Source organism: Leuciscus leuciscus, assembly GCF_965113295.1.
Source record: "Leuciscus leuciscus genome assembly, contig: SUPER_11_unloc_3, whole genome shotgun sequence".
NCBI lineage: Eukaryota > Metazoa > Chordata > Actinopteri > Cypriniformes > Leuciscidae > Leuciscus > Leuciscus leuciscus.
Window position 1 is genome coordinate 90893 of NW_028118544.1, and position 15290 is coordinate 106182.

At 36.6% G+C, this 15290-nt stretch overlaps 4 protein-coding genes and 1 long non-coding RNA gene across 7 annotated transcripts in view; 4 read left to right on the forward strand and 1 right to left on the reverse strand.

Moving 5' to 3' along the window:
* The window catches only part of LOC309510150 (uncharacterized protein), a gene marked incomplete at its 5' end in the record, with an annotated part of 77118 nt that extends 73216 nt beyond the window's left edge, over positions 1-3902 (forward strand). Inside the window, one exon of the mRNA XM_082191216.1 lies at positions 2784-3902. The remainder of the gene's footprint in view (positions 1-2783) is intronic.
* The window catches only part of LOC309510160 (uncharacterized protein), a 169527-nt gene that overhangs the window by 47825 nt on the left and 106412 nt on the right, over positions 1-15290 (forward strand). The gene's annotated exons all lie outside the window — the stretch shown is intronic.
* LOC309510152 (NACHT, LRR and PYD domains-containing protein 12-like) overlaps positions 1-15290 on the forward strand; it is a gene marked incomplete at its 3' end in the record, with an annotated part of 757492 nt that overhangs the window by 47704 nt on the left and 694498 nt on the right. The gene's annotated exons all lie outside the window — the stretch shown is intronic.
* On the forward strand, positions 2536-7925 carry LOC309510175 (amyloid beta A4 precursor protein-binding family B member 1-interacting protein-like; the record flags this gene model as incomplete). Its single annotated transcript, XM_082191233.1, has 6 exons — positions 2536-2625; positions 2743-2760; positions 5465-5563; positions 5817-5940; positions 6035-6081; positions 6889-7925. 6 exons carry the CDS (start codon positions 2536-2538, stop codon positions 7429-7431), a joined length of 921 nt encoding a protein of 306 aa, XP_082047359.1. The 3' UTR covers positions 7432-7925.
* Positions 9667-13705, reverse strand: LOC309510163. Of its 3 annotated transcripts, XR_014210226.1 has the most exons (6): positions 13580-13705; positions 13386-13504; positions 11713-12336; positions 11448-11546; positions 11014-11143; positions 9667-10936 (listed from the first exon to the last, which is right to left on the reverse strand). It is a non-coding gene; the product is annotated as an uncharacterized lncRNA (long non-coding RNA). The 3 variants fall into 3 exon arrangements; XR_014210227.1 differs by lacking the exon at positions 13580-13705 and having other exon boundaries at positions 13386-13571; XR_014210228.1 differs by lacking the exons at positions 13386-13504; positions 13580-13705 and having other exon boundaries at positions 11713-12602.

The following is a 15290-nucleotide window of genomic DNA, read 5'->3' on the forward strand; positions in this document are numbered from 1 at the left end:
TTTGTTTAAATGCAATACATCTGAATATGTATTCTCTCGTTATTTCATCTGACTCCATGAATGAAAAGGTTTTAATGATATCTGTGGATCATTAATTGTGAGCGAATGTTTGACTATTCCTTTTAACTCTTTAATGCAAATAATGCCAAAGTCAGTTAAAATAATCAAATGTAACAATTTATTATGTCAGGTAAATGTATCATGCCAATTTCTTAATCAATTCAAATATAATCGATACAAAACATCAAATACTCTGGAAAATGAGAAGAGATGCAAACCCAACAATAAGAAATACATGAGGCTGAAGATCTCTCTCTCTCTCTCTCTCTCTCTCTCTCTCTCTCTCTCTCTCTCTCTCTCTCTCTCTCTCTCAGCCTCACGGGCGAATCTGAGGTACAGAAAAAGGCCTCGAATTCCCTGCTGCATTTCATTAAATAGCCAGGACCTCTTTCACTTGGAAATATCTTTTAACAATGGAAATTTGCATTCAGAGGTTACACCTTTGGGTGTAGGGAGACCATTTGTCTAGAGGCCAACCCCTCCTAGTGTGCTAGTTATCCATAAACTCTCAAAAACCTTATTACCTTTTGTTTTACTTATTTGGAAACGAGACATTTGTACCAGTCGCACTGTGACATTTTAAATGATACCAAACATGAAAAATACTCTGTGATAATCATTCACATTAAACTATACATTTTCTTGGGTGATTTACATGTGGTCTCAGCATGAGAGAGGGGGAGTGAGGAAGAGGAGGAGAGATGTGTTCTGAGGTGTGACTTTGCCTCACAAATGCTGAGTTCAAATGGTAATTTCCAGAGAGGTCCTTTGTCCTCTCAGGGTCTGGGTGCTCCCCAAACAGACTGTCCGGCATTTCCTAATTGATCAATTCTTACAGATTGAACACATGAGCTGCTCTTCAGGAACATGATTCTGCAGGACTGAGTCACTGAAATACACACTGTCACATCACAATCAACACTTCAGTCTCTTGATTTTAAACCGACTCGATCTCAACACATTCAGAACTGAGAAATGAAGAACATGCTGGATTTATTCTTGCAGTTCATCACGTTCATCTTTCTGCAGGGACTGTTTTTTTAAATATTCTTTACACGATTAAAACAAATCATTACTCCATACGTACTGTATTAGTACAGATCTAAAGACTAGATGTTTAATAATCATGTTTTGAGCTCTTTGACATTTTAGATCTCAGTCTAATGATCCATCAAAACATTTTATTTGTGCTTTAAGTTTGTATTTTCTCTTTAATAATGGATTCACTGCTAAACTGATCTGATCTGAGAGAGTGAAGAGTGTGTCATTGTTCTCTACAGGTTGAGGGATTGTGGAGTCACAGATGAAGGTTGTTCTGCTCTGGCTTCAGCTCTGAGATCAAACCCCTCACACCTGAGAGATCTGGATCTGACTGGGAATAAACTAGGAGAATCAGCCGTGAAGCTTCTCTCTGATCTGAAGAATGATCCACATTATAAACTGGAGACACTATATTGTAAGTAGATTATTTACTACAGATTACAAAATACAGTAATTTGTAACATATTTTGTTAGATTACACAAGCTTTGTAACCTAATCTAAATAATTTAGAATACTTTGGAATATTAATAAGGTTTGTAACACAAAGGGTCCACCAAACATAGGACTTGGTTTTCCCCTGCATATTATTTTAATAACATCAGTTTTACACAGTATTTCTTGAAGAAAAAAATTTTTTTTTAGTTTTTAGTAAACATTTAGTTTAATATTTTAGTATTTTAGTTTAATATATATTTTTTTACTGATGCAACACAATGCAATAAAAGCTGGGGTGTGTAAACTTTTTAAATTGCATGAACAGGATAAATTGTAATTATTTCGTCTTCTGTGAAACCGGGAAGTATTCGCTTCTGAAGGGCAGTACTGAATGAAAAAAAAGATGATCTTTAAACAAAATGTACACATCATCATAATCCTGTTTAAAGTTTACACCCCCTGCTCTTAATGCATCGTTTCCTCCTTGAGCATCAGTAAATGTTTTCACCTTTTGTAATAGTTGTGTACGAGTCACTCAATTGTCCTTAATGTAAAAATATGGATCTCAAAATCATACAGTCATTGTTGGAAAGGTGTCAAATATGCAGAAGATTCTGGAAAACCTAAAAATGTGCAAAACATGGAGGATTTTTCTGGAGAACAGCGAGTTTAACTGCTCAGTTATTTAGATCCTGTAATAAACATTATTTGTTCTCATTATTCTGAGAACACACACAGTCTCTATGGAATGGACTACATATGCCGTATTATCATTTAATCAGTTAGTACATAGATGTTGTCCGACAGGAGGTCCGCTCTGACTCTCGGCTGCAGGACATTGTCACAGAAGAATCTAGATCACTCCCAGAAAAGATTACGATTAATTGCGAGAGTAGTTTCTGTTCATCACATCATTCATATAATGCGAATAATCGACTGAACCTTTCGTTTCCACGACGGTAAGTGGGAAGTGGTCCTGACACGATGATCTGTTCACAATGGTCTTGATCAGGATCTTCCTCATCTTGTCGTTCACCCGCGTGCAGAACAACAGCTCTGATGTTCTCCTCACCTTTATATCTCTGGCTGTAATATTAATGTACTCTGTATCTCTGCCTGTGTTTGTTCTGAAATGAATCTACTAATGTGATGTGACCGCAGTAATGTCTCGTACTCCATATGTGACTCTGTGTGTTTAATTGTAGTTTAAGGATCAGCTGATGGTGAATAAGGAGCCGCTACAGAGACTGAAGACACAGAGACCGAAGACACAGAGACCGAAGACACAGAGACCGAAGACGCAGAGACCGAAGACACAGAGACCGAAGACGCAGAGACCGAAGACGCAGAGACCGAAGACGCAGAGACCGAAGACGCAGAGACCGAAGACGCAGAGACCGAAGACGCAGAGACCGAAGACGCAGAGACCGAAGACGCAGAGACCGAAGACGCAGAGACCGAAGACACAGAGACCGAAGATGCAGAGACTGTGACATTACTATTTTATTAATTTTTTCTGTATGTGCAGCTGCAAGTTTTTTTGTTTGTTGTTGTTTTTTTACTTTTGGTTCAGATCCAAAGACAGTTTGAAAAAGCATGAAACCTTAATACATTTTCTTTGTGTACAGGAATGCACCCTTATGTCTCTTATGAACTGGTTTTACATTTATCAATGGTGAAGTTGCTCGGAAGTCATCATCTAAGAAATTCTTCTTGAACTGAAAATTTGTTTTGTTACTTAATTATTTAAACTTTCATGATGGTTTCACATTGCGACATTGTTTTTCTTTAACCTATTCTACACTTGTAAGTTTCACTCTCGGTCCCATCACCGATCAGTAAAAAAAATTTAAAAAAATAAAAGTGTTTTTTGTACAGTGTATTTACATAATAATTTGAATGTAATAAGATAACGTTCATTTTGGATGAAGACCTATTTAGCCTGCACAAAATGATCATATTCATCTGAAATGATGGGTCAATCTGATGATCATCATGTTCACAAGAAAGCAAACAGAAGACAGAGCATAAAAGATTATTGAATTTACAGTTTGCTTGTTTTTGTGTGTAACATGATGTTTATTCATTTATTCTTATTATAGAAGGTATAATATCTCACCACTGTAATAGAGGAAATGCAAACTGTCAAAAGTAGCTCTCATTTGTCCACTGGCCAAAGTGTTTTAAAGACACAGCTGTGCAGTGTTGAGCTCACTGCTGTCCTGGGACACTTAAACCATTGTGGAACATTACCTTGAATATGTGCAGGAAGAGCTTCTCTGATCTGATCAAACTCTGTTTCTGTGCAAATCAATCCATGCATTATAACTGTAACCATAATAATACCAGGCATGTGTGACAGTGAGTATCTGTTGTCTCATTTCACTGGCCAGCTCTGTGTAATTCTCTCTGCAGTGGCTCTGAGCTCCAGTCCAGGGCTGCGTTTCCCAGAAGCATTGTGAAGTTGATCGTGAAGACCATTTGCCACCAATGTCCTCTACGATCAACTTATCTCACAATGCTTTGGGAAACGCAGCCCAGGTTTTTCTCTCAGATACCCAGACATTGGCCTATTGTGAGAGGAGATTTCTTTGTACCGCATATATCCAGAGTCTTTATTGCGCAACCACAAACTCTAAAATACAAATCTGACAATCCCCATTCCCCAGGTTTAACAGTTTCATTTTCAATACTCTCTACCCAGGCTCTGGGCAGACTTGTCTTAATATTTTCACACATCGAGTCCACTTTTGACATTTCGATTTCATAATCCCACTCCGAAACACAATCATATAAGGCTCTATTAGGTAAGAACCCTCTTACATCATATGCTATATCCTTAACTTGTCTCACTCCTGCTTTCATTTACAATTTGTCATAAAACACTCTTTCATTCTAAAATTTGGATATAAAAATATCGGTTGTTTTAAAACTTGATTTATATTTTCACACTCATACTGTATATTTCTGTATATGACCTCTGCCCACACACTTAGCACTTCCTGATAAAACAGCGGCATTTTGTCATACATCGGCTTTTTCAATCCCATAAAAAGCCCTTCTTCCCCACATCCACTACATTTGTCCAGCACATCCTTCATATAACCTTTCCATCCATACTCCACTTTATCACATAAATACTTTTTCATCGTTTTTACCCTTATGGCCTTCTTTTTAACTTCTAAGTCAATCAATCCTAATCCTCCTTCTTTATAACTTGCAATTAATGTTTCCTTGCTATTTTAACTCCTTTCCCTCCCCACATAAAATCATTTGTTATCTCAGTCATCTCATTAAGAAAGCATGACAAATCATCAAGGGTGTTTCAGGCTATGATTAGGTTAGGGTGGGCTGTGTTTTATGTTTGTCAAGCAATTGGGAAATAAAACGCAAAAAATGCAATAAATGTAATACATGCACAATTAAACCCCGACCCCAACAGAAAAGGGACATACATTCTTTGTATGTTTGAAATAATTCAAAATTATAAAGCAAAAGATTTTTGTGGTTCATTTTAGCAATATTTAGGACTAATCCTAAAGTGTGGCATGAGGGGCACTGGCAATCAAATTGTGATTTTAGTGTGTCATCCACTGTCTCTGCTATGCAACTGCAGCTCAATAACATATGTAATCAAAACAATGCTAATATCACCAACTGTCCATTTGGAGAAAAATGAATATTAGCAAAGCATGAACTAATACTGAAAACCCTAGTAAGTTGTTACCAAACCCTTTGTTGTTTTGAGAACAAAAAAACATTGATTAAAGATTCAATCCCTGAAAAATGAATGGTTCCACAAATCTGTAGAGAATGACAGGGAAACAATAGCGAAAACAACTAAATGAAGTGTTATTATCTTGGCCTTCTCAGGTGTGTATATCAGGTGTGTGTCATGTTCATATGGTCACTGTGATCTGCTTTCAGCATCCTCAAATTCAAAAAGAATCCCAATACATCAAGTATCTGTGTTGTGATGATGAGTTGACCATGACTCTGTGGGTGACTGGGATACGTATTGCAAAGGTGAGCAGAAACCAGGCCACACACCAAAAACCAAAATAGATAATGATTAATTATTGCATAAATGCAAGAAGACACTAAGTTGAACTTCATGCAGCAAATTAAATTATAAATTATAGTTTACAATGCAAAAACATACTGTAAATTGTAGCTGTATTGTGTTGGGTCCTATTGTGAGCTGTCTACTTTGTCAAAAAATTATAATAATGAAAACCTACCTTATTAATGGTCTTGTTTTGTCATGATTTTGTCATAGTATGGTAAGCAGTTATATGAAAACTACAAAGCCGCTGTGAGGAAAGCAGCCGGCACTGGAAGCTGGGCTAACCGCACTATCCAGGCCTCCTCCAGTGCATCCACACCCTCTCCTACACCTAAAGGTAGAGATAATGAGCTAAATAGATTGTTATAAAATGTATCATAGATCTTGATATATAAAAGGATTTTAATTACATTTTTGTGTTTATCTTTCAGCCAAAGCTGTGAATGGACACGCTCCTCAGCTTCCAAAGGACACCAAGGTACCTCTAAATCTATCAGTTGCCTTAGTAATGAAGAACACCATAATATAATACCATAAATAATATAAGTTCATGGACCATACTGAAGTGTGAACTATAATGTTTTCAGACACTTAACTGCATGTTAATTGCAATTAAACAAAATATAGTTTAAATTTATTAACACACTTAAGTACATAATTTTATAACATTTCATAATTACTTCTACTTTCAATGAAATATGAAGTTTACTGCCGAATGTACTGAGAAGCATTTATAGTAAACTAAAATATACATATATTATTTCTATTGAAACTTGACATGTTTTCAATATTTAATTACACATTTGTCATGATGAAGTTGCCAATTGGTAAATTTAAAATATATTAACATTAAATGTATTAACGAATAACACACTACAGTTGAAATTATAATCAAATTTGCATGTGCTCTAGTATGTTTGTCAATATCTAAATAAATGTACTGCAAAAGATTACTAAACCATAATTTAAAAAGTATAACTGTTAATTTGTCATGATTGCAAAGTACACTTTTTAAAATTGCACTAAACTGTTAAGAAACAGTCATGAAAGTGCAGTGTCTATAAATACACATATAGTGGCCTTTTATTTAATGAATATATTATCTGAAAATATATATATTTTTAAATATACTTTAAAGACTTAAAGTATACTTCAAGAGCAGTAAAATTACGCACACTACTTTTCCACAAAGGGTGACGGTTCCTTTAGAGCTGTTTTAATCCCCTTGTAATTTCATCATTTATCTGAAATGCTCCTGAATGCTACTTTTGGTTTGTTTTTGAAGGGTCCTGGCAACCAAACATCTTTCCCACCACCTCCGCCTTCAATGGAAACCCTGCCTCCTCCACCACCCGACCCCATGTTGCCTCCTCCTCCCCCTGCTCCTCCTGCCAGCACAACCAAAGTCAACAAGTTTCCTCCTCCACCTCGATTCCCACAATCCTCCTTCCCACCTCCACCCATGGATGACCTGCCTCCACCACCACCTCCTCCAGAAGATGCCGAGCTGCCCCCTGACTTTCTTCCTCCACCGCCTCCTAGTTTTGCACCTTACGGGGGAGACTCGCTCCCCCCACCACCTCCAGACCCCATTACCTCCCTTCCTCCTCCTCCTGGTCCCCAAAACTTTGCATCTGCAGGTGGAGCTCCACCACCACCGCCTCCACCACCAGCTCCTGCACCGGCTGCCAACCCATCCGCCGGCTCCATCAGAAAAATGCCTCCAGCTCCACCAAAGAGAACTACACCTCTACAAACAGCGCCCCCAGGTGGCGAACTCATGTCAGAACTGATGACAGCAATGCTGAAAAAGCGCAGTCAACAATGATCTTGAAGACAGATAGAGCTAATTGACATGTTTTTGTAGTTGGACTGAGGAACTGACCGCCAAACAAGTTCTCGGCGTGACATTAGGACACACATCTTTAATTATTTTGTTTAATATTCTTGCATTACACCACCAGACTAAAATATGTAAATACTTTGTACTTACGCACCTAATCAGTTTATTTGTATTACAAATATGCTATATCATCATTGCTAATGGAATGTCATAATAAATAAGGTCTTGCAAAGTTAACTGTTTAACAGATTTTGACATGCCTAATTGTTAAACAGGAGTAAACGAGATGCATGATGCAAAGATTTTTGCACTTTTGTAGAAATGCAGAAACAGCAATATTACAAAAGACATCCATGTCCATTGTCCATATATAACGTGCATATATGTACATATATAACATCAAACATGGCGCATCCTCCAATCAGATCATCCATTAGGAAGTGTGATTACAATGTCATAAACAATATTTTTGGTTCAAATGATGCTGAAATTTGTGATTTTTTTTTTCATTCGACCCTGAGTTAGGAAGAACAGCTGACCCTCAGCTGCTGAGCCCAGGATGGAGGTTTACTGGCATATCCGGCTCTCTCAGCCTCTTCCTGCTCCATAAATGGCTCCATTAAAGTCTTCTGCAACAGTGTCACCTAGAAATACATCAAACATACTGTCAACAAGCCATAATGGTCTGTCTGAAGATGTTACATTGTATGTATAATTGTCAAGTCTTCATTTCACAGTAATATATTAAAGCAAACACTCTAAGATATATGATAAGCATGATCATGACAGCATATTAGTTTGACATCACATGTAATAATACCTCTGAAAAGTCATTTTTCTCTGCTTTTCTGATAGCAGATTCAGCCATCCAGTTCCTCAACACATACCGTGGGTTTACTCCTGAACAATAGAAAAATTACTAATAACATTAAATACAACATAACACATCGTAAAAAAACACACACTACCGTTTAAACATTTACGGTCAGTAAGGCTTTTTAAAAAAAAAAAGAAATTAATAATATTATTCAGCAAGGATGCATAAAAAGGGACAATAAAGACATTTATAATATTACAAAAGATTCAAATAAACGCTGTTCTTTTGAACTATATTAATCAAAACGTGTATCAGGGTTTCCTCAGAAATATTAAGCAGCTCAACTGTTTTCAAATGTTTCTTGAGCAGCAAATCATCATATTAGAATGATTTCTGAAGGATCATGTGACACTGAAGACTGGAGAAATGATCACAGGAATAAATTACATTCAACTGAACAAATATATGAATTACACAAATACTGTATATTCAAATAGAATAATTTGTTTTATATTGTAATAATATCTCATAGTATAATAATATATTATAGTATTACAAAATGACTGTTTTTATTGTATTTTTGATTAAAAAAATGCAGCCTTCGTGAGTATAAGAAACTTCTTTCAAAAACAAATCTTACCAATCATGAACATTTCAGCGGTAGTGTTACTGTAACAATATATAAACACATAATATATAACACTGCATCATATAACATATACAAAAACACACCTTGCATTCTGTGCTGCCGTTCTTCATCTGAGTCACTCATTATCCTGAAGAAGACGATAAACACATCAAGTGATGTTCATTTTTAATCCTCTAAAGAGTTTGAGTTTACATTACAGCAACATTACCTTGACAGACGCTGTAAATACAGCTGAACCCAGTCTCTGAAATGCTTGTGTGATGAGAGGTCTGAAAGAGCCCACAAAGACTGTCAAGAGAGACACAGTCACAGTTAATGGACTGAAATCATGATTATGGATATTGCGGCTGCTGTGGGAGTGAATGGAGAGGAAACGTACCGGAGCAAAGGATCCCTTCTGAAGCCGGGACAGGGTCACTTCACTCAGCTGTCTGAAAGTCATAGTGAAGTCTGCTCCAGTGTCCTCCATTAGCTCAACACATCACACATCATACAACATTATATGGGTCATTCTCAGGAAATGCTGCCATTTGTGTGATCTACTACTGATTTAACTCCATACTGGACTGACTATTTCTGACAGTTTGGCCGTTAAATATATAATTCAAAAAAAAAAAACTATCTAATTAAAAAAGTTTATAATTAAATTGTGTGTGTATATATATCAGTGTGTGTGTGTGTCTTACTGATTCCTTACTGATGGAAAAGGATGATTTTACCTGTTTGTGTATTCACCCAACAAATGTGCTCTTCCATCCCCCAGCTGTCCGGCCCAATAATCAAATTAACTAGATGTACCGCATGGCGGTACAAAATATGACCGCCGCTCAGGCCTGCACTGGCTTTCCACAAAAATAAATGACGTGGAGCAATTTGGCTATATTGCGTGTTTATGTATATACCTAAAAAAAGTAGTAGTATGTGCATGTCTGTCTGTGTGTGTTGTGTATGTGTGTGTGTTTGTGTATGTGTGTGTCTGTGTGTGTGTGTGTCTGTGCGTGTATGTATGCGTGCGTACATGTGTGTGCGCGTGTGTGTTTGTGTGTGTGTGTCTGTGCATGTGGATTTGTATGTGTGTGTATGGGTGTGTGTCTGTGCGTGTGGATGTCAGTGTGTGTGCATGCTTGCGTTTGTTTGTATTCCTGCATGTGTGTGTGTGACAGTATCATCCTAAACCAGCAACCCTTCGCTCAACACCACCATCTACAGGCCGATGAGTGTACAGTCACTAAATGTGCACATAAATGAATTTATTTTATACCCCCCCATGGATGAAATTCTACGAAACTTAGCAGAGGATACCCCCAGAGGATGTCAAGTTAATCATACACATGAAATATGGTGCAGTTCTGAACATCTCCACTGAAGATAGGGGCGATTAAAGCAGAATAATATTGCATTTTCATTTTTTATGGGAGGGGCGCAAATCACAAATGAGTGATTATGGGATAGGTTGATGTGGGCCCTTAAGACCAACATACCATAAAAATGTCTTCATCCTCGGTGCCACGGTTCAGGTAGTTATTTAGGAAAAACTGCATTTTTTGGGTTTGGGGGGGCCCAGCGCGGGGGGGGAGTGGCCCCCGGGGACCAAACGAAATTTTTCCGTAAAAGTCTAGTGGGGCTACATGCCCACCAAATTTCATGTTCCCCAGTGTTTCGGTGTCCCTGGTATCGTTGACGAAAAATTCAGTAGATAAAAAAAACAACAAAAAAAAACCTTGACAATCCCTATATGACCGCTTTCGCTAGCTATGCTAGCGGCGGTCATAATTATAGTACAATTAGAGAAAAAAACTATCCAGCTAATATTTACCTTTAGAAGAAATGCAATCACATATGAATCCTTTTCTTCATTTCCCAGAAAGCCCAACTTTGCTTTGAACATCTCATGAAATCTATAACAGAAACAGTAAAGTGAGATCAGGAACGACTCAGAGAGGAATACAGTGATCTATATTGTCTAATGACAGGCTCACCTTTGATGGTAGATTTGTGGATACTCTCTCAATATTTGCTGAGATCTGAAGTAAATGAATTGACATGAATCACCCGTATTTATTCCAGACCAATACCAACAGAAAATAAAAGGATCTCTTACTGTGAAAGCTGATCTGAGGTCAGCAGTGGTTTCAGAGCTTCTAGAAGTTTCTGTAGATTGAACAGGCCAACATTAGCCTGAGCTCCTATACTGTACCGGCCCTCGTCATCAGACGTGTTGGGGACAAAATCTATACAGAGGAAACAATGCTGGAGCAATAACACACATTTAACAATACAATTATTATATGTTATTATTATGGCTGTCTGTTTCACTTTAACTTATTAGAATATAATGAAGTAAAATAAAACAAGTAATGGATTAAAAAAAGTATGCAATTAATCATGCCCCTCAACCCATGTATATTATACTGTAAGTATATACAAAATTTATAGTAGATCTAAAGTAGCTTACTATTCATACAATTTTCCTCCACTTTTGCAGTATTGTATATGTGTGTGTGTGTGTGTGTGTGTGTGTGTGTGTGTGTACACCTGAGGGCTCTGCTGGTAGGAACTCCCAGAAAGTGCATGGCTTCACTGCACAGGAACTCCCTCACAGAGGAGCGAATCACAGCCCGTCCATCACCAGACCTGCACACAAAACATCATGTACAGTAAACAGCATAACCATTACACTCCTGCCAGACAGAGAATCACACACTATGAGTCATAATGTAAGATCATTTACAACTAAATATATTTCAGAATTACTTAAAAAGCATATCAAAAATATTGAGCAGCAGAAACTGATATTCACCTTGAGTACGGTGTCTTTCCTGAGCCTTTCAACTGGACTTCCCATCTTTCACCCTTTCTGGATAAAAGAGAGATTGTATACCGCTCTAACGGTTAACACTTGTCAGTTCTAAACTGAGAGATGTCATTGTTCAGACGCATGTTTAAGCATTAAACGAGAAATAGATAAAAAAATGCCAGAATCATCTATTTGCTGAAAAACCAGTAAGTATAGATCACACTTTCCATTCTTTAATCTTAAACAACATTATGGGAAAGTTGACATGCATTACAACAGAAAAGTCACATCTGACAATAACAACTGATGATTTGTGTTGAACGCTGATGGAAAAGGATGATTTTACCTGTTTGTGTATTCACCCAACAAATGTGCTCTTCCATCCCCCAGCTGTCCGGCCCAATAACCAAACTATAATAATAATAACACATGGTTGACATGTTTGCTCTGGTTGTCTTACGCCATCGCTGTCGGGTTTGAAGTGACGGTCAGTTTTACCTGATGGCCCCCGTATCTGTGTGCCAGTGGAACAGAGCCAGGAAACAGTTTCCCACCACTGACACAACGGACAAACTCTTCATTCTGAATCACAGACTCATTCAGATCCAAAATATTCCTCAACACATCCTGAAATACACAAAAGAGCCTGAATATATGCAGAAACAACATTTACACAAAAGTACTGTGGTGGTACCATGGTCCAGTTTGGTTTTAAAGCAGTTTTCTCAGACTGTGATCCTCAGACCACTGGTGGTTCTGTAAAGAGTCCAAGTGGCCCACGAGTTCATTAGCTGATTAAAAGCTTTATGACTGAATCAATTTATAAAAGTATAACTGACAAAAACAAACAAAAAACACTAAATGAACTGAATTAATTAACTCAATACAATAAATGAACTGTTTGTGACTAAATACATTTATGATAAAGTGTTTCTATTGGTATGTAAGTGTTTGGTCCAATTTTTAAGCTAGCATTATATAATAGCTATATATATAATAGAGTATAATAGCTAAAAATAATTTGCCCACAACCTAAAGTAGACATTTATTTGAGGAGTTGGGTGGTTCAAATTTTATTTATTTTTAAGTGATCTGCTTCACCCTTGTAAAAAATAAGTGTTAAAAATAAAAATGGAAAACTATGTTTCTTTTAAAAAACAGTTATTGCAGATAATACAAAATTAATGAAATAAAAAGCCACTTAACAAGTATACTTTCATGACCGTTTCTTAACAAACTATAATAAATGTTCATTTAATTTCAGTTAACATGATGCAATTAAGTGTCCGAAACATTATATTCAGTTTGCACCAAAGTATATTCTTTTAAAGTAGCCTATATTATTTTCATATAATTTCTCTTTTTAAAAGTATGATGAAGTGTACTTCTTTGTAACAACAGCCTGAATAAGTTCAAAATTATGCTGACGACGACAATGCTATTGGTGGTGATGATGATGATTAATTTATTACTATTTTAAAATGTGGACAAGAAAAATGATAAAGAATGGGTGGGTGTGACCAAACTTTTGACTGGTGGTTAGATGGCACTAGCTCCATTGTATTTTTCTGTTTCATAAATTACATATACACAGTTACTGCAACAATATCCCCAGGTTTGACTGCAGTGAAGCACAAGTTCTCTGTAAATGATGATGAGTGGATGGGTTTATTGACCTGTGACACAGCAGCCAGTGTCAGGGGCTCTTTCAGAGGAGAGGGCTGAGACTCTGAAAACACACTTCTCTTCACAGTACGAATAACATTACCATCAACCTCATCAAGAGGCAGAGCATCTGTAAAACACACAGAAGTTATTAAAACATATCAACGTGTAAAATAGCATGTTGGCACTCATATCTGTATCTTACCTAGTAGTTTATGTGATAATGCCAGTGGTATTTCTCCACAGTGTTTCACATTGCTATAAAAGTGACTCTTATCGAACTCTCTTTCATTACAACTTTCATTCTCACAGAATTCTTGTTCGTCCCTAAATGTAGTGATGGCGACGGCCGATAAAAATAAAAATAACGTGAAACCATGTTTTGTCATTACATCAAACTCACAGGCATATTTTTTTAACTATATATGTCCTGTACTTCCTTACATCACGTAACTAGAGGAAAACATCAGAACTGTCACACAAACAATCCTTCAATGTTCCACCAGAGGGCGCTCATCGGCTCAAAAACCCGAATGCTCCATTTATGCAATATTCGGGACTTTTTTGTCTTTTTGGAAATGTATGCGCGTTATAAACCATAACCGATTAAATCTATTAATTGTATGGGTTTAGAAGCTGTCGTACTTTCTCACTATAATGATTAAATAAGCGTCTCTAGCCAATGATCAGAGACAACTGTGATTGGTCAACCTCCAATCTGTACTGTAACAAGTAACAAGTAACAGGTACCATGTGTATGGAAGCTTATGGGTAGCAATATTCAATTTGAAATGCAATATGTAAAATGGCAATGCATTTCTGTATTTAAATTTAAATTTCCCCATACATTTGTGCAACGTTTGGTGCAAAATGAAAATGAAAATTCAATTATATAATTTACATTTGCCATTTCATACAATAGTTTTAATATGTAAATTGAATACATATTGTAACACTTTATAAGTTGCAAAATTTAAATAAAAATGTATTACAGAAATGATTAGATATGTTTAACATGTTCATGCAAAAACTGTGGCAAAATTGTAATTTAAATAAAAAAATTTCTTCATTGCATTTACACTCACATTTAAGACACTTGCGATTTCCAAGCGCCACCTACTGACAGAAAGTGAATTTGCGTTTTCATTCAGTCCGTCTGCTGTTTTTGTTTTGTGCAGGTGTCTTCTAGCATAATTTCACAAAACAAAAGTCAGACCATTTTGTTTTTGCTTTAAATCTTGAAATTATACAATCTAATTTAAATAAAAAATAAATGATCATGCTACATGTGTGTAGCCTCTTTGTTTGCATCATGATTACATTTCAAAATGGCTGGCAACAGATGTTATAGAGCAAATAAACAACAAATAAATTTGCTTAAAGGAAAAAATCGGCTATCGGAATTGGCCAATTTGCTTGAAAAAAATTGTTATCAGCAATAGAAAATCATAATCGGGCCACCCTAATAATAATAAAAAAAAGAAATAAAACATTATTAACAGTCTTTTCACTGTTTTCACAGTTTTATTTTTCTAGTTTTATTAATTTGTAGTTTGTATGGTTAATATTAATGTAGGCTTATTGTCAGCGCACTAAGGTTTAAAAAAGGTAGGCCTAATTGGTATTATCAATGCTTATTGAGTCAATGTTTATTTTCTGTCACCCTCCAGAATGTCTGTTGCAAGCCAACCGTACAGCCGACCTGCTTTCACCCGGCTCATCTGAGTGGACAACCGCACAAACCGCCGCACAAAAACATGAAGTGTCCACAGATAAAGTTAAGATTGGGTCTTTCTAAACGACCACCATCAGTGCCCTCACTAATGTTGAGAGAACCTTTATGGCTCCAGTGGACAGCGACACTCAACTGTTTGAAACGGGTGTGGTTCATATTATTAAAAATTACATATTGTCCA